We start from the raw sequence: 21,632 nt of genomic DNA, 5'->3' as shown, positions 1-21,632 counted from the left end.
GGAGAGAACTTCCCAAGGGCAATGAGAAAAACCTCGCTGCAGGACTGAGGGCTGGGTTTGACTCCTGCTCTTTTTTTCTTTTTTTTTTTTTCGCTTGCAAAAGCAGGATCTTTTTTCTTTGAATACGAGTCCCATAGTTGTAATATTTTACTACAATTTTTCCTCTGTGGTCGCGTCAGCAAGAAAAAGGGACCACTGTGTCCATCGGGTGTGAAACACTTCATTCTTACTTTGCCCACTGAAGTAAACTCATTTCATAGCACGAAGAGCCGCAGAGGCTCCTGCGCTTGTGCGTGGAGTGTTTCATCTTTTAGAAAGTAGATCGTTTACATTGGCTTTGTGGGTAAATATTCCACCTTTTACATTTGAAGAGAGTCTTGTAAAATATGGGATTTTAAAAAGAGACATTTTGGCTTTCTAACACCTAGAAGAAGACTGATAATGGAAAATACGCTAGCTGAAGAAACTGACGGTTATTGATGACTGCATGAAAGTCCCCTTTTTTTTCCCCTTTGGCTTGCCTGGTGTGAAAGCTCGTTACTGAAAGTAAATCAGAGCACACCCAGAGCAGCGAGCCCTTCTGAGCCGTGATTTAGCAAGCTGCACTGCTAAGCGATAAATGCCGTCATATAACTGGCATGAAAGGGGTTTGACATTAAGCAAATGAAAATTCCAGAGAAAGCGGCATTTGGTGAATCCTAACCTAGGCGAGTATTGGGGAGATTCTTTGGAAGAATACATGGGTCCTTTGGTTGGATACTTCTTATGCCGGGGAGTTGAAGGGGGCGGGGGACCCACAATCATATCTATCCTGGCAAAGTAAATAAGAAAAAAGACACCAGCAAAATGCATAATGAAGCAACACGAAGAGAAAAGTTGGTCAGAAAAGTTGCAGAAAGAAACAACTGAAAAACAGAACGACAGAGAAAGAGAGAGAGAGAGAGACGTTGAAAATATACTCCGCTGGAAACAGGAGGCTCTGTCCTACCACCCGGTTGCCGGTGAAAGCCAGAGCCTTTCCCACCCCGGGGGAAGATCTGGAGATTTAGGCACCGCTGAAACATCGTTAGGAGATCCCCCCGCCCCAGATACAACAGGCAACATGCTTTACCCTCGGGAATATATCTGCACACGTGTAGCAATATCCCATAGAGGTGGTTAGATATGAAACAACGTATATGCATTCTCCTTTGAGTTCCAGCGCTAGAGAACACATCCTCGGCTAGTTCAGAAAAGCACGAGTCGCGGGAGGCGGTGAGATACGCTGCGGCATTGTACAACGCAATGAATGGGAGACATCCATGGCTGGCAAGGTGTCAGGATGAGACACGAGACAGTGTGAACACAACACTGGAAAGAGCACATTACAGACACACCACAGTGACAGAGGCATTAATGATTAAAGAGGAGAGTGCACGTAAACACCCCAGAAATTTGCTTGAATGCACCTTTCATCCACCAAAGCCCTGGCTATGGGAGGTCACCACCAGCCCGGCGGAGCTGGCAGGGGGAACATAGTGCTTTGATTGCTGATGGAAAGGCAAATAAAAATATCTGTTCTCCTCTGAGCTGGCCCGTGACAACCTCCCTGGGCTCCACCGTACGGGTGCACCGTACTTCTAGCGCCAGTTGGTCATGCCCCAACGTTGCCCATGGCCACCTCAGGCACACACCTCGTCTACAGGGTGGCCCTTCCAGTTCTGCTGGGCAAGTGACCAGCCATGGGACCTCTTGGTACCCCTCTGGCTATGATGACGAGTGCTTCAAAGGATGACCCAAGGGGGTCTGCTCCCATCATCATCACTGGTCTCCTGCTCAGTGGGGGACAGTGAAACCAGTGAGGCTGCCTGGTAGCCCTGGAGCCCAAATCCAGGTACTTCACACTTTTAAAGCAGCTCCTGGTCCTCCTTGACTTCCCTGCACTGGCGTGGATAGCCTAGTCCAGCCTCAGCAACCTCAGCCTCGCAGTCCCACAGGTACAGCCGAGAGGAGAATTCAGTTTGGCCTTTGAAAACCGCCATTCCTTACCCCAAACCCCCCAAAACGGCAGCCAACCAAACTGGTTTGTCTTTGCAGCACATCACGGTGAAGGACTGGCGATGGGAGACTTGGGTGGACGGCGAGGCAATCTGCCACGCCAGCTCGGGGGGTTGAAAACTGAGGTGTCCTACCCGGAGTCAGTGGAGATGACAACCCCAACAGCTCACTACCCACTGCGGAGGCAGCCGGGAGGCCTCGCACTTCAGCTTATTAAAGTTAAGAAACATAAATCCCCTTCTCCTCCTCTTCTCTCTCCAGATTTAGCTCCACGTCTCGGATCTACAATCACTGAATTTGTACTGAACAGGGGTGAGAGGCTCAACGAGAGGACATTCTCCGGGATATTTTAGTCTCCATCGCAAGGGAGAATTTACCTTCTGGCTGCACATCTGGAAATGGGAAACGCACAGTGGGCAGCAACGCTGAGAAAGTTACCTCTGCTGCTTGAAGATCAAAAATTGCAGAGTTAAAATGGTCTCTGAGAGATTAATGGGTGATGAGAGATTCCTCTTTTTCCTAAGACAACTTTCCTATTCCGTTCCTGGGGTTCACATTACGTGTTTGCATACCCAAACACACTTTTTCACACATTTTCTGACTCTGCCAGGGACCTAGATGGGTTTGAAATGAAAGGAAAACTTCTCAAATGCCTTCCAGAGGAAGCTGGGCTGCCACGGCCATCAAGGGAAATACGTTCTCCAAGTGTAAAAGTAAACGGTAAATTATTTTGACTGGAGATAGCCTATGGCCAAGCCCTGGCTCTGTTCCGGCTGTCCTTCGAGCTCAGCAGAACAGGGGCTACTTCTGCTGAGCCGACACAGCTGGGGGGGGTTGGGGGTTTGGGGTCCGGTGTTCAATGTGGGACATCAGGGCTGAGGGAGGAGTGGTCAGACAAAAAGGTTTAGCTCAGACCCTCTGTTCAGGGGACCAGATTCACCTGGGCTTCTTTGCAGGAGAAATAATTGGGTGATTGCAGTGAAAAAATGAAATTTTAGATGCCTTTCTCGGTTCTGTTTGTCCCTTTTTCACATTTCTTCCCCTATTAAAACTAACTCATCTCCCCCCTAAAATTTGAACGCAGAGGCTGAGATGCAGCTCACCTCAACCACACCTACATCGGTGGGCTGGGATGAGAAATCCCCACCTGCACGTACTTTCGGCAGACCGGACCATCCGAGGAGGGATTCCTCCCAAAACGGCGTAGCAGCCCAACGGCGGGAGGAAGGCGCTGCCTTCTCGCTGCCCCCTCTGCCCATCGCAGCGGGGTCACCCCCGGCACACCAGATTTTCTTTTGCATCACTCCCAGAAAGGTACCAAATTAGCCAGATTAGCCTCAAGACTGGGGGCACCAAACCTTTGCTGTCCTGCCAGGAGGACCGCAGAGATATCGCACCTGCCTTTCCTATGGGATATACTATAACGAGAGAAACTCCCAAATTAAAGCCTGGAGGAGGATGAGCCGTGTTTCATGTGTGTATGTCCCGGGGTGGGCGCTAAGGCAGTTTTGGTGGCATAACACCACTGTGTGCAGTCCCTGTCCTGCCCGTCCCTGCGGGTTCTAGCCACAAGCACCGATGTTTTCCTTGAGGCTTTCTCTTAGGAAGAGAAAGAGTAAGTTGTAGCTGCAAAGGAAAGTGTCTCTCTCCTGGGAATACCTCCACAACGAACGAAAAACAGTACGAAAAATGAAGCAAAGAGAGGGGTCCCTTGCCTGGCCTGAAGGTTTTTAATCCGGGAGAGCATGTCCAGGTGACCAGCTGAATACTGCTCGATGACATCCATCACGTCGTAGGGCCGAAGGCTCTCCTTAAACTTGCGCTTGGAGACCAGAAATCTCATAATGCTGCAGGAGATGGAGAGGAAAGGGAAAATATCGTCCCTGGGCTGCAGCCTGACCTGCTTAGCGGCAGATCAAAAACACCGCAGGGAGCTGCTCTGGAAGGAAAATGGAATAAATCCCACGGATGCGGCAATAGGGGAGGGGAAGGGGATTGCGGGGGCTCGCGGCTGAAGCCCTGGCTGCGACGCGGGGTCCCCGATGCCCCTCGGACCATCAGCTGTGCGAATGTCCTCTCTGCACCGCTTTTATAAATGTCAGCATTAGGTCTCAAAGCTGGTGAGAATGATCATTTGGATGCATCCCTGCAGGGGATTTTCCTGTTTCTCCATTTATTCCTTCCCTCAGCAAAAAAATTGCCCTTTCTGGCAGAATTTTCTGTAAAGGAGGGCAGGCCACCCAGGGGAAAAACAGCCTGCAGCACAGACATTTCAGCATTTGCCGCCTTTGCTTGGACTTTACTTGTCTTTTTTTTCCCTATGATTATTTATTTTTCCGGACCGCTTCCCCCCCCCCCCCCGTCCCTCTCTTACCACACTGCCCTGATGCTGACTTTCAGTCCTGGTGTCAAATCTTCCGTCACAAACTCGCAGTTGCAGCTTTTGTTCTCGTCGGGAATGTCTTCTCCGGGGAGGCTTGCTTCTGGGTTTGGGAGAGGGAGGGATAAAGACAACGTGTTACTATTTCCCGTGCCGGTGCCGCGCGAGAAAATGCGAGTCGGATCGCAAACAGCAATCCCAGGGGGAAGCACCAGAGAGATCTTTGCTGAGCATCCCAATGGGAGACTTTCCCAAGATGTGTTACGGTGACATCCAGGAATGCCAACAGCAGCTCTCACGGAATCCCAGACGGGTCAGGGTCGGAAGGGCCCTCTGGAGCTCCCCCAGTGCCACCCCCCGCCAGAGCAGGGGCACCTCCAGCAGTGGCACAGGACACCTCCAGGCGGGTTTGGAATGGCTCCGGAGGGGGAGACTCCCCCCCTCTCTGGGCAGCTGTGCCAGTGCTCTGCCGCCCGCATGGGAGAGAAGTCCCTCCTCAGGGTGAGATGGAACTGCCCATGGTCACGTTTGTGCCCGTTCCCTCTTGTTCTATGCTCTCGGCCATCTCTACGTGCCTGACTCCTCCTCCTTTCCCCATCCCTATACACATAAATACATACATTATCGTGGGCGTCAACAGGAGTTTTCTTATCTCTTCTTATACTCCAAGCTATAGGACTGGAAGGGGAAGGAGACCTATGCAGGCACCCTGCCTGGCAGCTCTGCCCTTCCTGGGTGGAGATGGAGAAGATGTTGGGGCTGGACGAGGCTTCGGGGTCGGGCGCAGCGCCCCAAGTCCTCACCTTCTGAGTTTTGCCGCGACGCCGCTCCCTTGATGCGGAAAGCTTGCCGGGCTCGGCTGCGGTCTCCGAAGCTCCAGCTCTTGGGGACTTTGCTCGGGCTGTCCTCGATGCTCTGGTCAGCGCTGGGGGACCTCCGGATGCCCTGAGCCTGTGGAGAGCCTTTCCCTTTGGTGCCAGCACCGCGGGGACTGGAGAAGACACGATCTTTCAAACTGACCTTCTGACTGTTCAGAGAAACACGTTGAAACAAAGACAAAAAGGAGACAGCAGGAGGAGTCATTCTGGAAACCACGCAGTCCTTCCCCACCAGCCATTAGAAACCAAGAGCACTTCCAAGCAGCAGTGAGATGTAGTTTTGCTGTTGGCTTTTTTTTTTTAAAAAAATATGTATATTTCTCTTTTTTTTTTTTTTCTTTAAAGAAAGCATTGTAGAAATGTTTCCGCCACAATGAGTGAAATGGGAATGATTATTAAGAGAGAGAAAATAATGAGGACTTAAACAGAAGCCCCTCGTGGGATGCCAGGGCTGGCGGGACAGAATGACGTTAAACAATGGAGTTATGATTCCTTAAATCACTGATCGGCTCCGATCACGAGCGAGGAAGCTTTTCTTTCACAACTGCCTTCCAAAACCCTATATCTAATAAGAAAATACCAATTAAAAAAAGCCTCTGTCTTAAACTTTTCACTTTCTTGGGACCACTTCACTTCTGGCACTCAGACCTGTCCTTTCCCTTTCTCCAACTCCTATATTTCCTCCCTCTTAAAACGTGATCTGCCCCTTTTATATATTCTGAAGAGTTCCTCTTTTTCCAGTCATATATTTAAATACTTAAATCCAAACAATTAAATGTGCAACTCCTTTGTAGCCTATAAAGATTCACTCTAAAAGCTAGCTAACGTCTCGCTGCAGGTCTGCTACGGGTGCCATAAACACGCAAAGCGAAATTTTACAACTTCGGAATATGGCATTTTATTGCTGTTTTTCTATTAGAATCCCATTTCTTTAAAACCTTGGAATTCTGGTTTGAAAAGAAGATCGCTCCAGACACAGAGATGATCTCACTGAGAAACAGTCTGCTGACCCCCCAGCTCTAATTATTTTCCAAATTCTGAACTTTGTAATGAAAAACCTTCGCCCAAATGAAGACGATGAGTTTTCACATGAAAATTGCAAAACAAAAAGATTTTGTGAGTCTTTTAAAGGGCAAACTTCATAGAGGCAGCACCGGGGAAACCAAACTACAAATAGTTTTGGATAATTTGATGTTTTCTGAACAGCAATCGATGATTAAAATACACTAATAGAGGTTAGACAACCAGTGCAAAGCACTCGCACACATAGCCAATATTTCTTATATAGGTGAATCAAAACTGAGTAAAAACACGGATTTAATGCCCAGTACTCTGTACCATCGGGGTACCCACTTATCGTTTTGCTGCAAATGCTCTGACTCAATTTGCGGGAAGAACATTACAGGAATTCTGATTTCCTCATCAGATTTCCAGGTCACCAACCAAAGACCCGGGTTTGGGGTTTGTTTTTTTTTTTTTTTTTTTCTGTCTCTCAGCAACGCCACCTCAAAACTCAGAGCCAAACAGTCCTCCTTTGCCTTCCAAACCGGCACGAGGTTCTTCAGTCAGCGCTTAGCTGCTGATATTTGAAGCAAAGCGAAACCCAGCTCCCTCCTCCCCAGCCGTATCAGCCGCACTGCGCTGACGGGAACAGACATTTGTTTTTGTCAGGAAAAGCAGAAGACGTGACTCGAAGACACACGGGGAGCAGATCGGTTGAGTAAGAAGGTGCTATTTTCACAAAGTCACTTCACATTGCGACACGTCGAACATTTACAGGGAGAGAAAGGTGCTTAGGCAGCGTTTCCCGGAGCTGCGCGGCGCGATGCCGCGTGATGCGGATGGACGTTCCCCGGGGAGGGGGGAGCGCAGCGGCCGGGCCGCAGGGCAGGGCTTCCTGCGGCCGCTGGCCGGGCGACAGCTTCGTATTGAAAGATAACATTTGAGAGAAAAGAAAATTTGTTCGGGGCCAAGTCAGAAAAGGTGGAATTATTCCAATTAATGGGGCATTTTTAATTCAGGTAGGCACTGGAGATTTCATGTCCAGCGCGCTGCCCACCTGCAGGGTCTGCCTGAGAGCCATGGGACCAGCGGACGTTCGGCGTAGCTGAAAATCAGATCAGAGGTACAAATCCACACGGGAATCTAGGAACAAGCGTGTGCCTAAATACCTTTCTGGATGTAAGCCTTAGTCACTAAAGCTACCAAAATCATCGAACGTAACGAGCCAAATGTTTCAAAGCAATTCTCGTTGCGTGTTCCTTGGATTAGAAGCCAGATAGACCAGATGGAAAATTTATTTGTCATTTAATCCTAAATAGGCCAATCGGATTTTTTTGTTTGTTTTTCTTTATTTTAGTCGATTTTACAGAAGAATATTCCTGGATTCTACTGAGTTTCAGTAGTACTAATAGTTTGAACTACCTGGTCTTTTTTAAAAGTAAGTTTTTTTACAAACGAATCAGCAACGCACCAATGTTCAGAATTCAAAGCGATCTCTTTATGCCTTATCCTCTGCTGAGCTGCTCCCAGCACCGATCTCGGTGTGAAACCCATTGCCCCTCACCGCGTAAATCGGGGCCTTTTCTATGGGGCCCCTCCTCCATTCCCACACTAAACGCGCTGCAAATGTTTGCAAGAATCACAAAAGGCAAAAAAAGAAAGCGTTGAACTCGGTGAGGAGTATGAGCAAAAGGTGTTTCAAGCCTGACAGCACGAGGTGCGACACTTCTACACGTTAAAAAATCGCTTAGAAATCTGATGAACAAGTAAGATCCGGGTGGGTTTTGTTCCTGAGTACTCACTACTCAGAAAAAAACCCGACACCTGATGGAACTTCTTCGTTTTAACACAGACGGCATGAGACAACGCGGACAATTAATTGAATTTTTCTTTCTGCCATGCAATCCTCTCATTGGACATGACACCTGGAACCACATGCAAGCCCAGTCCCTGCAGAGGAGGATGCTGTTGGGGTCTGCAGGAGCTGGTGGGAAAGAGTCCAAAGGAAAAAATAGACATATATAGAGATATATGTTGGCAGCTAATCCAAGATCATGTTCTCATTCAACCAGAAAGTCATGCAGGGTGGCGCAGGCTGTCTCGGAGGAGCGGTCTTGAGGTGTCACTCGAGCAGATGGTAAATGAGCCTCAGTTCGGTGGAACGTGTCGGTGTGGGTGACGTGAACATGAGGAGAGCAGTAACCCAGCCACACGCGGCAACATGAACTGAAGCTCCCCACTGTGACAGCTAAGAGCGGGGCGGGCATGGGGCAGGCGCCCTGCTCCATCCAGGGGGAAGGGAGGGGAGGGGAGGGGAGGGGAGGGGAGGGGAGGGGAGGGGAGGGGAAGGGAAGGGGAGGGGAGGGGAGGGGAGGGGAAGGGAAGGGGAAGGGAAGGGGAAGGGGAAGGGAAGGGAAGGGAAGGGAAGGGAAGGGAAGGGAAGGGAAGGGAAGGGAAGGGAAGGGAAGGGAAGGGAAGGGAAGGGAAGGGAAGGGAAGGGAAGGGAAGGGAAGGGAAGGGAAGGGAAGGGAAGGGAAGGGAAGGGAAGGGAAGGGAAGGGAAGGGAAGGGAAGGGAAGGGAAGGGAAGGGAAGGGAAGGGAAGGGAAGGGAAGGGAAGGGAAGGGAAGGGAAGGGAAGGGAAGGGAAGGGAAGGGAAGGGAAGGGAAGGGAAGGGAAGGGAAGGGAAGGGAAGGGAAGGGAAGGGAAGGGAAGGGAAGGGAAGGGAAGGGAAGGGAAGGGAAGGGAAGGGAAGGGAAGGGAAGGGAAGGGAAGGGAAGGGAAGGGAAGGGAAGGGAAGGGAAGGGAAGGGAAGGGAAGGGAAGGGAAGGGAAGGGAAGGGAAGGGAAGGGAAGGGAAGGGAAGGGAAGGGAAGGGAAGGGAAGGGAAGGGAAGGGAAGGGAAGGGAAGGGAAGGGAAGGGAAGGGAAGGGAAGGGAAGGGAAGGGAAGGGAAGGGAAGGGAAGGGAAGGGAAGGGAAGGGAAGGGAAGGGAAGGGAAGGGAAGGGAAGGGAAGGGAAGGGAAGGGAAGGGAAGGGAAGGGAAGGGAAGGGAAGGGAAGGGAAGGGAAGGGAAGGGAAGGGAAGGGAAGGGAAGGGAAGGGAAGGGAAGGGAAGGGAAGGGAAGGGAAGGGAAGGGAAGGGAAGGGAAGGGAAGGGAAGGGAAGGGAAGGGAAGGGAAGGGAAGGGAAGGGAAGGGAAGGGAAGGGAAGGGAAGGGAAGGGAAGGGAAGGGAAGGGAAGGGAAGGGAAGGGAAGGGAAGGGAAGGGAAGGGAAGGGAAGGGAAGGGAAGGGAAGGGAAGGGAAGGGAAGGGAAGGGAAGGGAAGGGAAGGGAAGGGAAGGGAAGGGAAGGGAAGGGAAGGGAAGGGAAGGGAAGGGAAGGGAAGGGAAGGGAAGGGAAGGGAAGGGAAGGGAAGGGAAGGGAAGGGAAGGGAAGGGAAGGGAAGGGAAGGGAAGGGAAGGGAAGGGAAGGGAAGCTGTGGCTTTGCAACCAGAGACAAAGATTATGGGAAGCCGTAACAGCGCAATGGGGCAGGCTTTAGATACCAGGTCCTCATAACCACTTTCAGTTGGCATCTATTAAAAACATACTCAATAACAAATAAAATTCTAATGTTTCCAGGCTGGCTTTGGGGAAGGTTGACAAAACTTTCGGCTTTTGACTTGAATTTAACAAAGGATAGAAACAGAGTTGACTTTTTCTCTGCTGCCAGTCAGTGAAACGAGAGCCCATGCTGGACAAACACGTAAGGACCGACCCAGCGTCCCGCAGGCGGTAGAAAGATGCTCACTGCCCTAGTGGGCTTTGCATTTAGGTTCATTTAGGTCCACGAGCCCAGCACTCAGCAGCAAAACACATATGAACTAACCTTCAGACGAGCTGCCATCAGCCTCCTTAGGACGCTGAGGGTTTGAGCTCTTGTTTGAAACCCTCCGGTCTGGTGTTTGTTCCTCGGCCCTCTACAGTATTAAATCAGCGCTTTTCAAAAATGTGGACTCGTTACATGAGCAGTAATTTTGGATCAATACAAAGTATCACCTATAACGTCTTGTCATTGATTTTAAACTACGCTTGAGCAATTGTCTCATTTTCTCCTTTCATTTCGGAGGCAGCAAACGTTAGCCAAGCTGAGCTGGGCTAGCACGGGCTCGGATCCGCCCCCGCCTCCGCGCCCAACCAGTAACAGCGTTCATTCTTCTGAGAAGCTATGGCCAGGAGAGAGAGGTTATCTGTCTCCTGTTGGGAAATGAGGCTGGTTTTTAATCTGGAGTTTGTGCTGAGCTCACGGCATATGAGAACCGCTTGTTAAAACCAGGCAGGAGAGCCAGGAGTGAATGAGAGCCTTTGTGGCTACCACTGGGCTCCAGTCTGGTCACAGGTATGAATAAGAGGCAGAAACCAGTTACTGGAGAGATGAAGGAAAGGAAAATACATCTGTGTGTGCAAAACTTGCCATGACTAGAGCAGAAATCAAGAGAGGACGAGGCTCAAGCCTGGTTTGCCTCCAGTGATTTCAGAAAAGCCATTGCAAAGGTGAACTCAGCCCAGAGAAGGGAGTTTCTACAAGCAGAGGAACCTGGGCATCAGGAAAACAAAAAGTCAGCCAGGGATCAACGTCACGGTGAGCAATCCTTCCTCGTCCACAACCACGGTATTAGACTTGGGTTGAAGGGAGTCACTGAAATCATCCCGGGATGGATCAGAGCTGCACCATCCCCGCAGCCCCCACGTAAGCCTGTCCGAGCACGGGGCCGCGGGTGAGTGGGGGGACACTGGAGCCAGACACATGTCTTTAACCTCGGCCTTTGGTATTTTGCAGCATTGCTGTTATAATCACCCCTCTCTTCCTAGCACACAGCCTTTTTTTCCCCCACACTACTGCTGAGCGCTGTCAAACTCCACGCCACACATATCCTGCATCTTCTCCCAACCTTTCGCTATTCGCCAGCTCAGCTCTTTTGCATTTCGGGAGCAAAGCAAAACAGCTCGACTGCATCTTTGAGCTGGCTGATTATTCCTGTGCGCCGCTTCTTCCCACCGCCAGGTCTCCGTGGTGCCTTCATCTCTCTGGGTAGACGCCAGGAAAGTCTCTTACAAAGCAGAATATGATAGACCTGATAATCTGGCTTGGTATAGTTACATTACTGTCTAAAAATGCATGCGTTATTGCTTTTATTGACTAGGGATCATTGGTTTAGTACATTAAGAAACCACAGCTTCTAAGGAGTTCTCTATTAATTTACCTACATTGAGTTTTCCATGCTTGCCGCATCCTTTGCTGTTATTTTGTTATATGCATCCTAGATGAGGGCTTTTAGCACTCAGCCTTAGACGCATCAAAGTGCTGCCATCTGCCCCTAAGAGTCTGAGCAGTGGGGGACTGCAGGCAGGTGGCCCAAGGGCCCAGGAAAACGAGACATTTGAATTATTCTTATGTCCCTTCAAGGTTAACCTATAGTTTTACTGAGGCGCAGTGTGTAAAACACTACATTCAGGATGGATGCAGGTATCAAAGACGCTCTTGTAGCTAATCTGAAGTTCAAGACTCCTTTTTGACTGGAAGAACCACAGTCTGTAACCCTCCTTCTCGGGGTCTCCAATGGATGAAGACGATCTTGAGATAACAATTTGTATCACCCTCCCTTTCCCTTGCAGAACTCAAGATGGGGGGGGGGGGGGGGGGGGGGAGGGATGAAATGAGGACCACAGTGGGAAGGAATTCAGTAGAAAATAGGAAAAAAATTATACCGGCTTTACCAATTAAAAATTCATGCCTGGGAAGACAGAAGACATGCAAGGAAGACATTAAGATCAGAGTGGCTGATTTTCCAGAAAACAGAACTGGATGCGGACAGGTGAGAGGACAGCATTGCGAATATCACTGCTCGCTTTAATCTCTGCCAAAACCAACCTCGACGTTAAGCAATTGAAAGGTGCCTTTCTCTGGGGAGGAGTCCCTGCTTACACTGTGCCTCTACCTCCAAGGAGAGAGCCACCTCACCTGCCAAATGGGAACACCAGAGAAGTCATGATAATGTGTTTTTTTTTCAGCTAGACTATTGACCAAATCTTTGCCGCTTGGAAACGTATTGAAATGCTGTCTGTGCAACTGGTGATGGCCCAATATTTAACCCAGACCTTTGAAGGATAAACTTCTAGGAAGGCCACGGTACCGTCAAAACACGTAGCAGGAGGCTAACTCAAAGATTCAGGCCAGTTATCCAGGTACGAGCGATTTCCTACTATGGGGAACCGCTTATTACGAAACCTAGGTCATGTCCCCTTCCTCTTTGTTACCCATTCGGAGATGGGATTTACCAGACTACATCTGAGCCCCTGGTACACGCACGTCTCAGGCATGAGCCTTGGCCTCTAGACTGACAGATAATAAAAATAGCCAGCGGGGAAAAAAATAGCAAGGAAAGAAAAGATACGAGTTGGAACAATTAATGGAGAAAATCAGAGATACATATACTTTTGAAACCGTAGTTTGTTGGCTTTCTGAGGGAGACAGAGACTGGTGATTTTGAGAATTAAAACGGACTCCAAAAAAGAGCATGCAAAAATCCGATTTCACAAACATGCGGCATCGCTGGGTGCCCTGTCCCTCCCGGGCTGCCACCTGCCCGGCGGCGGGGGGAAGAGCTGAAGGGGTTCCCCTGCCAGCATTCACGGCATGCAGACTCGGGGCATGGCTAAGTCAAGAAGGTGCGCGTTTGCTGCTGAGAAGCAGTGTCGGGGGCGGGGGGAAGAGGCTCTTCCAGCGCAGCGCGGGGGAAGTAGACGCCGTATTTGTGCGTAAGTAAAATAAGACGTATGTATCTGTGTACCCTTACGGCCATCAGTTGGGCGCACTAAGGGATGCTCATTGGGAGTTCTCTGAAGCCGCCTAACAACTGTCAGCTTGATGAAAAAGAGGAAAACACTGCCCGTACGAAAACCCTCTGTTCTAGCTGTCGGTTCCCCACGGGATCTAGAAACAGAACCATTCACAATGCCGACGTCAACGCTAAGGGGAACCCGTATCCCCTACGTCTGGTGGGACAGGCTGAGATTAGTCCTTCTCTAGCTGCGTAGTAGAGGTGCTAGATAGGCAAGCCGTGGCTTCCAAAGGCCACCAGACTGGGAAAGGTCAATTTGTAGTGTTCAGAGAGCCAAAGGAACGGCGATTGAGCAGAGGTAGGAAGCTGGTATTTATTTCTCATGCTACTAACTTGATATTGCCATACAGTGCAATTCAATTGGCAAGGATTCCCTGGACCTCGAGGAGGGATGGAGCGATAGGGAGAAAGGGGTCTTTTTTTAAAAAAAAAAAAAAAAAAAATTAAAATTTTTATTTTTTTTTTAAAAATTTCCATCGTTTATTAAACTTCAGTTCCTGGCCTCCGTCTTTGCCAAGCAGACACCGGCTGGCTAGCCCAGACTAAATTCCCCATCCTTGTCTCTTTGATTCGCGTGTTCTGCGCGATTAGCGGACAAGGAAGCCTCTGATTTCTGAGCGGGCAACGGGGAGGCTCTTTCACCTTTTTTTACTCATCTAGTACCTCTATTAAGCAGAGAAGTGATCAGAACGGGTGGTAGCAGGGTAGAGGGAGAATGAGCCGTGCAGCTTTTGATTAGTTCCGTGCGACGCATTTCCCGTGGTACCTAGAGTTTCCTGAGCAGCATCCGCATAGTGACTCTCTGCACGGTTTGCTTTTACTGGAAATGAGGGGAGAGTAAAAATTAGACCTGGAAGCAAATGCCAGACAGGAAACTTTTGATTACTGACTCTAGGTTTAAAAGACAGGTGTTCTGAGGGCCGGGTTCATGGCAGGATTTTTCTGTTTGAGCGTTAAACGGGGAAAAAAGTAAAAATCAAGAGGGTTTCTGAAATTTGTCTCACTGTGGTCAATAAACATCATTATTAGAAATGACATACTCTGCGTTGAATTGGTGGCGTCAGTTCATCTACAATTGACTAAGTCCTGCAGGAAGATTTTTGCATCTGCCTTGGAGACAAAAAAGGACTCTCTTCTTCCTCTAAACAGATAAAAAACTTTTTTTTTTTTCAATTGTCTAAGCCACAGAGAGCCAAAACAACTTGCTTTGTTCAACAACATCCAAAAGGTTCAAATTTCCTTCTTTCTTTTTTTTTTTTTTCCCCCCAAAAAATCACAAGGAGAGCTAGTTAATCTGTGAATTATTTGCACTTCTCATACAGGAAATAGCATTATATTAAGCCTGGCGTTTAAAAAAAAAAAAAAAAAACAAAAAAAGATAAACCTGGGGTGTGGTGCGGTCCCTTATGGGAAGGGCACTCGAAAATCTGCGCTCACGCCTCTTTTTTTTCGTAACGCTTTTTAGACGGGCCCTACCACCTCTGGGGAGTCACTGGCTCTGCTGAGGCACCGCCACAGCTCCCGGGAGCCCACCCCAAATCGCCGCCGAGGCACTGCCCTGCCAGGAGATCGCCACCGCGACCAGGGTCCTCCACGCCATGGAGCAGCCCTCTACCTGCGGAAGGGTAATGACGTGGCCCCCATCGCCCCACCTGGCCACCAGCGGGCATCGTCGCTTGCTGAGTTCACGGGCAGACTGAAAAAGCTGAAGGGCAGAAAAACCCAACCTCGTTTTACGCCTGAACTCGGCAATCGGAGGAGCTCGCGGGCACAGGCAGAAGGAATTTGCAGGAATTCTTTCTGCTTCGCGGCATCCCGTGCAAGCTCAGCCGACAGCCCCCCCCTCCCCGTCCTGGGGATTCCTCGGGTACCCGCAACGGGACCCCGCATCCCCAGGGAGCCCCGGGGACCGACCGGTGATGCTACCGGGGCGGTTCTGGAGCTGGGGTCTGAGCATCGCGGCGTGGGAGCGGGATATTCAGCATGCAGAGCCTCCGGGAGACACGGGGGTTATTCTCCTCTTAGACTCCTCCGCAGTCCCTAGGGAAAGATGCAGTCCCTTCCGTGCAAATAATCCGCTCCCCTGAAGGCAACTGATTATTTCCAGATTACTGTCAGTCCCAGCATGAGTCTCTGATACCAGCTGAATCGGTTAGAAGGTCAAACGCCAACCCAGGCTACCGTGGCCCATCGGGCTCCTGTGATTGACACCGGTTTCCACGGGCAGTAGCGGTTCGGGACACCTCGGACGCCCTAGGCTGGATGAGCGGGGGCCCACTGAGTCAACCAAAGGCATCCTCCAGTGCGTACAAAAGCCTTAATCACACCCCTGGACAGAGGTATTAATGTAGAGTGTGTCTCAGACAGACATATACATACATTGATATATAGATAGATATACGCACAGATATACACACACATTACGAGGCGGCCCAGCCCAGCATTCACTCAACGTAACGGCCAAGGTCTTGCTGAGCTCACCAGTGCCAAGGACAAACCACAGCTGAGGACAACCTTCCAAAGAGGTTCCTCTCATTACCTACAGGACTGAACTCATGCTGGACAAAGTAATCTGAGTTTTAGCTTTCCAGTTCCCTGGAATCCTTCTGTTTCTTTTTCTCTGATATTAACGTATTATCATGATCATTTGGTTCGTCAAGTTTTAGCTTCTCACCCAATCGTATTTTGGAAAATGCAAGAGGAGCAAATGTGGTCACGGATGCCTTCAGATGTCGACCAAACCATCTGTTAAAGAGCATCTGCAGCACACATTTCCTATAGGAGCCTCCGTAGTCCTGGCTAACCGTGCCTTTGCCTTTTTGACATTACAATCAGAAGACAAAATAAACAGAGACGAGATGCCACAGCGGATTTCCAGCCTGATTAACACGGGAGTAAGCAAACCCCGTTACCACTCTGACTTGCGGGCTTCGTGCAGCAGAAGGGGTGAGAAAAGCCCCACCAGAGAGCAAGCCCTCCTTCCCGGGGGTTATGAGCCAGAGAGGACTCTTGGCTGGACCCTGCACGAGAGTGGTGTGGTCTCGGAGGTGTGATGGGCACTACCTGCTCCTGCAGCGGCCACCAGCCCGGGGGAGGGCAGGGGCCACTTCTCCTGGCCGAGGTGGATGGTAGGGCGGACACAGCGCCCAAAGCGACGGGCAACAGAGGAGGCTTCGTCAGCAGCTTTTTTAAAAGGGGGGAAAATGAAAAAGAAAAAAAAAAAAGGGGGGGGGGGGAAGGGGTACGTAGCATGTAGGAAATGGCCAGCATCTCTTCTGCTCATCACAGCCTGGGCTCCACGTCACTGGGAGGTGAGCCCCGGTCCCCCCGAGCAGGTCAGCGCACAGCTTCCCGGCACTCGGTCAGAGACGGAGGCAGACAAGCTCGCGGTGGAAAACAAACCAGAACTGATAGAGAAAGGACGTAACCTGCCTCTCACATCGGCCGTCCCATGTTACGCCGAATCCAAATCAAAAGGCACCCGAGTAATTCCAGGTGACCCCAAGCCACCGCCACGCTAACCCCACAGCCTCCCCACGGCCTCCCGCCCCGGGCAGCAGCTCTCCGAGTGCTGTCTGGGCAGAAATCAGCAGCGGAGTCAGAGGGTAAGACCCCGAAAGCTGCCCCGCGCACTGGCGGGGCGTTTGGGATGCTCCTGACCTCGCAAGGCAATGCTGGTCTTGCACAGCACGTTCCCGCGAGCCGTGCCAGCATCCCTTCTCTAACTGAAAATACATTAAGATGGAAGAGAGTGGAAAAACTCATTTCTGTTCTGTTTGCCGTAAGGACTTTGCGGTGTATGGGATATGGAAAGAGGGATATAGGAAATCAGCCACTCCCTACGCTCCCCTGCCACGGGAGGAAGATGCAGCTATCTCCAGGCGAGAGGCCGCCTTTCCTTACATCGATGGAAATGGAAAGTGGTAAATCCTTTCCCAGCTGAAGCGATAAAAGCGTGGTGCTGGGGTCTGTTATGAGAGAGGATTCATCCCGAGGAGTTTCCCAAGTGGCACAGTCATCAGCGACAGACCACGGCCGGATGATTAACCGATGGGTGGGCGCAGAACCAGGACAAGTTTTCTTTTCCAAGGGCGGGATGACACATTGAGCATCATTGTCAGCCTGTTGGAAATCAAAGCGGGTGGGAGATTTGGGATGTGAATGTAAAAGATCCAGAAACTTTTATTCGGGAAAATACCTGATTTGGGCACCCCTGAATATAGGGACCACTGTGCGAAATTCCTTCCTGAGGTCTGAGACGTTACCAGGTGGAAAAGGGCAGCAGGAGCAGGCAGAATTGATAGCGCCCTAACAAAACACAGAGGGAAAGAGCTTTGGTTCTGCTATAGCAGCTGAACTGAATCATACGGCAATTAGTGCCACGTACAGGGCAGCTGCAGAGCCTCGGCTTAAGGGTCTGGTTTGGCACCATGCCATGGAGGGCAACAAAACCCCCAGTGTCACAAGAGGCAGATACACCACAGGAGCAGGAAAGCAGCATTTGGAAACGACCCCGACGAAGGAGTTATATATAGCGAAAAGTACTCTGAAAAAGGGCAGGGAAAGGCTATATTTACTTCTTTCTGTGACACGAGATTGAGAAAGGAACGTGGCAGGTTAATGTAGAAAGGGAAAAATTGCAACCTCTACAAAGAAATGTATCCAACCCAGTGTTTTAACCGGTGAAAATGAACCCTGCAAGGTGGGACAGAGATTCAAAAACAAGAAATAAGACTACTGCCTCAGAAATAAGAGCGGTGCCTGCGACTGCAGGGATGCCGGCTGGCGTGACCCGACGAGGGACCGGCGGTCCTAAGATTTCCTCGGCTGTGGAGCTGATCGGGTTGAAAAGAGAATTCGTCTCGTTGCACAGTCATGCGCCTGTGAGAAATACGGATGGACCCTTTGATGCATCCAAAGCATGTCGCTGGCTGAGACGGGGCAGGGGAGCAGCCGGGCCCCGGGGATGAAACGCTGACCCTCCTGATGCCACCAGCGGGCAAAGCGGCCGAGGGTTCAGCCCCGGTCTGCTCCCCGTCAGCGCTTCCCATGCAATGCTCCCGGCTTTAATAAAGCCGGAGGGAGGCCGCCTTCGCTCTCGCTACACAGGCTGAGACCCCTCGTAGGGAAAAAAAATAAAATTCTGGATAGTTGAAACATGATCTTGGCGATCGGGATTATTTGGTAGGCAAGTGGATGGAGCGCTACGCGGGTTCTGCTCGCAAAGAAAAGCTCAAATGAAAGACAGAAAAAAAGAGGGAGGGGGAGGGGAAAGGAAGGAAGGATGAAATTTTCCTCCCTTTACTCAGCACCACATCTACCCAGATATCTTTGGTTGGATTTAATGCCAGGGAAAAATTAGTTTCTGGCCTCTTATAAGCTAAAATGCACAGCAGAAAGTTCCGTCTGCAAAATGCCAGGCTCCAGTTATGCTTCTGAAAAACATATTCAGCGTTTGCAATATTTAGGCTGTAAGCTGTGTTTTGAGATATGAGATGGAAGATCTGAAAGCCAAGCAGATCATCTCCTCAGATCATCAGTTCTGCGCCTTGCCTCCCAAGAAAAAAAAAAAAGAGATTCAGCCCCAGAACTATTTCTTAAAAGACCTGGGAAAATATAGGACAAAAAAAAAAAAATTAAAATCCCAGAATTAAATACTTCTAAGGGGATGAAAAGTATCCTAAGATTATCCCAAATACCAGCCCTGTTGCTTTCCCTGGGACGTGTGACTAGAGAAAAGCTCTCCCCTAGGTGGGATTTATGGCTGGCCTTGGAAGGTGCTCGCCACGTCTCAGAGGGCGCCCGGCCGAGCACGCTCTGCGCGGTGGCCTCCAGGCGTGGAGGGAAGACGGAGCGGGGACCGTGCTTCATCCAGAGGTTGTGAGGCCAAAAGGAACGGGGTGGAGAAAGGGTGTCTCTGCCATGCAACGTGGTGCCGTGTCAGAGAGCCCTCCTGTGTCCCCCGGAGCAGCAGGTCCCACGCAGCCCCGTGCGGTGCCCCGCAGCGAGAGGAGCTCGGGAGAAGTTGCTAACTCAGCGACACGGTGATGGCTTCGTGTTCCCGTGTCACCCCCGCCTGGCGTGGCCTTGGGTGACGGAGACATAGGCAAAGCATCACCTACCCATCGGCACTCATCGAGCCTGCGTTATACCGTTTCAGCTACGACTCCAGCAACAAAAGAACATAAAAAAAAAAAAAAGAAAAAAAAAAAAAAGCAGCATAAACCAAAGCTCTGGTGTCACCCCGGAGGAGTGTCCGCCAGCTCGGCCCGTGCTGCCCCCACCGCTCTCTCGAGCCCCCACAGCCTCCCTACCCTCGCAGCTACAGCCCGAGGCAGACTGGAAGGAAGACATGATTTAAGGTCCAGCAATACACGGAGATCACACCGGACTGCCACAGCACAGAAAAAGCACGTTAATACCTAGAATGCTTCCCTCGATGGCGCCACGACATGGGACACACACGCACACACGGACATAGAAATCTACAGGGAATGCATGGGAATGGCGTGTCGGCAGTGATACAGACCTTGGCGATGGTTCGGGCTGCTGCTCTTTCCTTTAAACAGAAGCAATAGTACATTAGCATGGTGTCAGGTGGCAAAAGATGTTGCTGCTTCACTGTTAAAACATAACGAAAGGACAATACCAAACAATACAACTGAGTGGAAGTTGCGGACAGAAGAGAGGGAGAGGAGCACTTAATTCCTGGAGTTTCTGGCCTGGACAGAAGATCACTGGAGACTCACACAACCTCAGAGAAGACACATACAACGCACGGGGTTGAAGAGTTTACCCCGACCCATCCTTGTGCCGAGGGGTGACGGGGACACCTGACGGTCGTGTGATTTGCGTGAGCACAGGAGGACTTCCGTGGGCTCAGAGAGCGGCCCCTTCCTTTGGGAACGCGCCGCCCGGCCTTGTTTCTGCACACAGGGAAGAGGACTGGAATGGCTCCCGTCACCCCGGTGCATTGGCTTTTCCTTCCCGGCCATGGGGACCGAGCTGACGTCAGCTCTCTTGAGGCACGGCTTCACGCCGCAGCGCTGACGCGTGGTGCCGGGGGGGGGACACACACCGGTGGGAAGGCGCACGGACCCCCTGCCCTGACACCCTGACACCTCAGGTGGGGCTTCTGCCTCCAGAGCCTTTGGCGGCTACTTCGCCAAAGTAGTTGGCAAAGGCTACGCGGAGGGAGCGGGACGCCACGGCTTCTGTATGCGGTTTCCTACCGAGAACCCAAACCACTTCGTCCCCCTGAAAAATCGTTGACTTTGAGGAGAAAGTGAGCCGAAGACCTGCAAAAGGGCGGGCGTCACACTGCGAGCCACGCTAAGGCCGCACTGAAATAAAAATCTCACCCTCACTGACGGGGCACTTTGGTGGCATTTCCCTCCGGCAATGAGGAAAAGGGGCTCTGCCTTCATCTATTCTCACTCACGGGTTCTCCATCCCGGGAAACTGCATTCCCGCCGGAGCCCCGCAGCAGCTTTGCCCCTGCGGCCCCACGAGAGAGGGAGCGGAGCGGAGTGTGTTTCTCAGCAGAGGAGGGTCACCCGGGCGTCTAAGGGACAAACCGGACCGTGAAGAAGACCCGGGCAGGAGGAGCTCGATTCCCTCCGAGCGTGACGCTGTACCCTCCGCCCGGCAGTGACCGCTGAGACCTGCCCAGGCCCCAAACCCTCTCCCTTAGGCTGAAGGCGGCAGCCTGGAGAGACTTAAAAAAAAAAAATTACCCCCCGGCCCATCACTCCTCGCCTAGGCAAGCTTGGAAGCCCGGCCTCAGTCACCAGCTCAAACCCTCACGGTTTAAAACTTGCGGTCTGACCCACCGCTCTACAGATGTCCACCCTCTGCAGAGCCACGCCGCCCCGGGCCCGTCCCATCCCACACCTCCCCAGGCAGCATCCCTCCGGCCCTCCCGGGGGCTGCACGCGCTGGGGCAGCCTCGCCTGCTTTAAAAAAAAAAAAAAATAACAACAAACCAACCCAGAATTACCCCTCCTGAGCATGGTTTTAAGCTGCAGGACTCCTGGCCTTCTGGGGCAATGCTGTATACCTCGCCACAGCAAATTTAGGAAAAACGTCTCACGGCTCTGACCGTGCCGGCTCTCGGGGGGGGGCGAGGGAAGGCTGGAGGCACCGGAGAAGGAATTAACACACGGTGGGTCTGAGTCTCCTCTGAGGGTGGTGCAGAGCAGAAAGGTCAGAGGAACACTGGGAAAACTACCTCACCTCAACGAGACCCTTCGAAAATACGGTTTTGCATTTTCAGTCGAGCACTGTAACATTACTCCAGAGCCGAGTTAGGCTGAAAAAATTCACGTCCAGCATGGGGGAGGGATGGGGAGGAGGTCACTGAATGACCCCTGGGGCACCAGCTGCCAAAACCTCTCACACCTTCAAGGCTGTCCATATACAAAAGGCAGGAAGGAAAAAAACAAAAGAAAAAAGAA

The 21,632-nt window shown here is 51.1% G+C and overlaps 1 protein-coding gene across 4 annotated transcripts in view; it reads right to left on the bottom strand.

The window, feature by feature from the left end:
• Positions 1 to 21,632, bottom strand: part of KCNQ2 (potassium voltage-gated channel subfamily Q member 2) — a gene marked incomplete at both ends in the record, with an annotated part of 70,698 nt that overhangs the window by 6,668 nt on the left and 42,398 nt on the right. The window contains 6 exons of one of the 4 annotated variants that reach the window (XM_082491340.1): positions 704 to 811; positions 3,753 to 3,884; positions 4,412 to 4,520; positions 5,221 to 5,444; positions 13,943 to 13,996; positions 19,706 to 19,735. In XM_082491340.1, coding sequence (XP_082347466.1) covers positions 704 to 811; positions 3,753 to 3,884; positions 4,412 to 4,520; positions 5,221 to 5,444; positions 13,943 to 13,996; positions 19,706 to 19,735 — 657 coding nt within the window. Of the gene's footprint in view, positions 1 to 703; positions 812 to 3,752; positions 3,885 to 4,411; positions 4,521 to 5,220; positions 5,445 to 13,942; positions 13,997 to 19,701; positions 19,736 to 19,877; positions 19,931 to 21,632 lie in introns of all 4 variants that reach the window. The other 3 variants (XM_082491342.1, XM_082491341.1, XM_082491343.1) reach the window with 3 other exon arrangements.

Source organism: Vanellus vanellus (genome assembly GCF_965231255.1).
Source record: "Vanellus vanellus genome assembly, chromosome: 15".
NCBI lineage: Eukaryota > Metazoa > Chordata > Aves > Charadriiformes > Charadriidae > Vanellus > Vanellus vanellus.
This window is presented reverse-complemented; position numbering and strand designations above follow the sequence as displayed.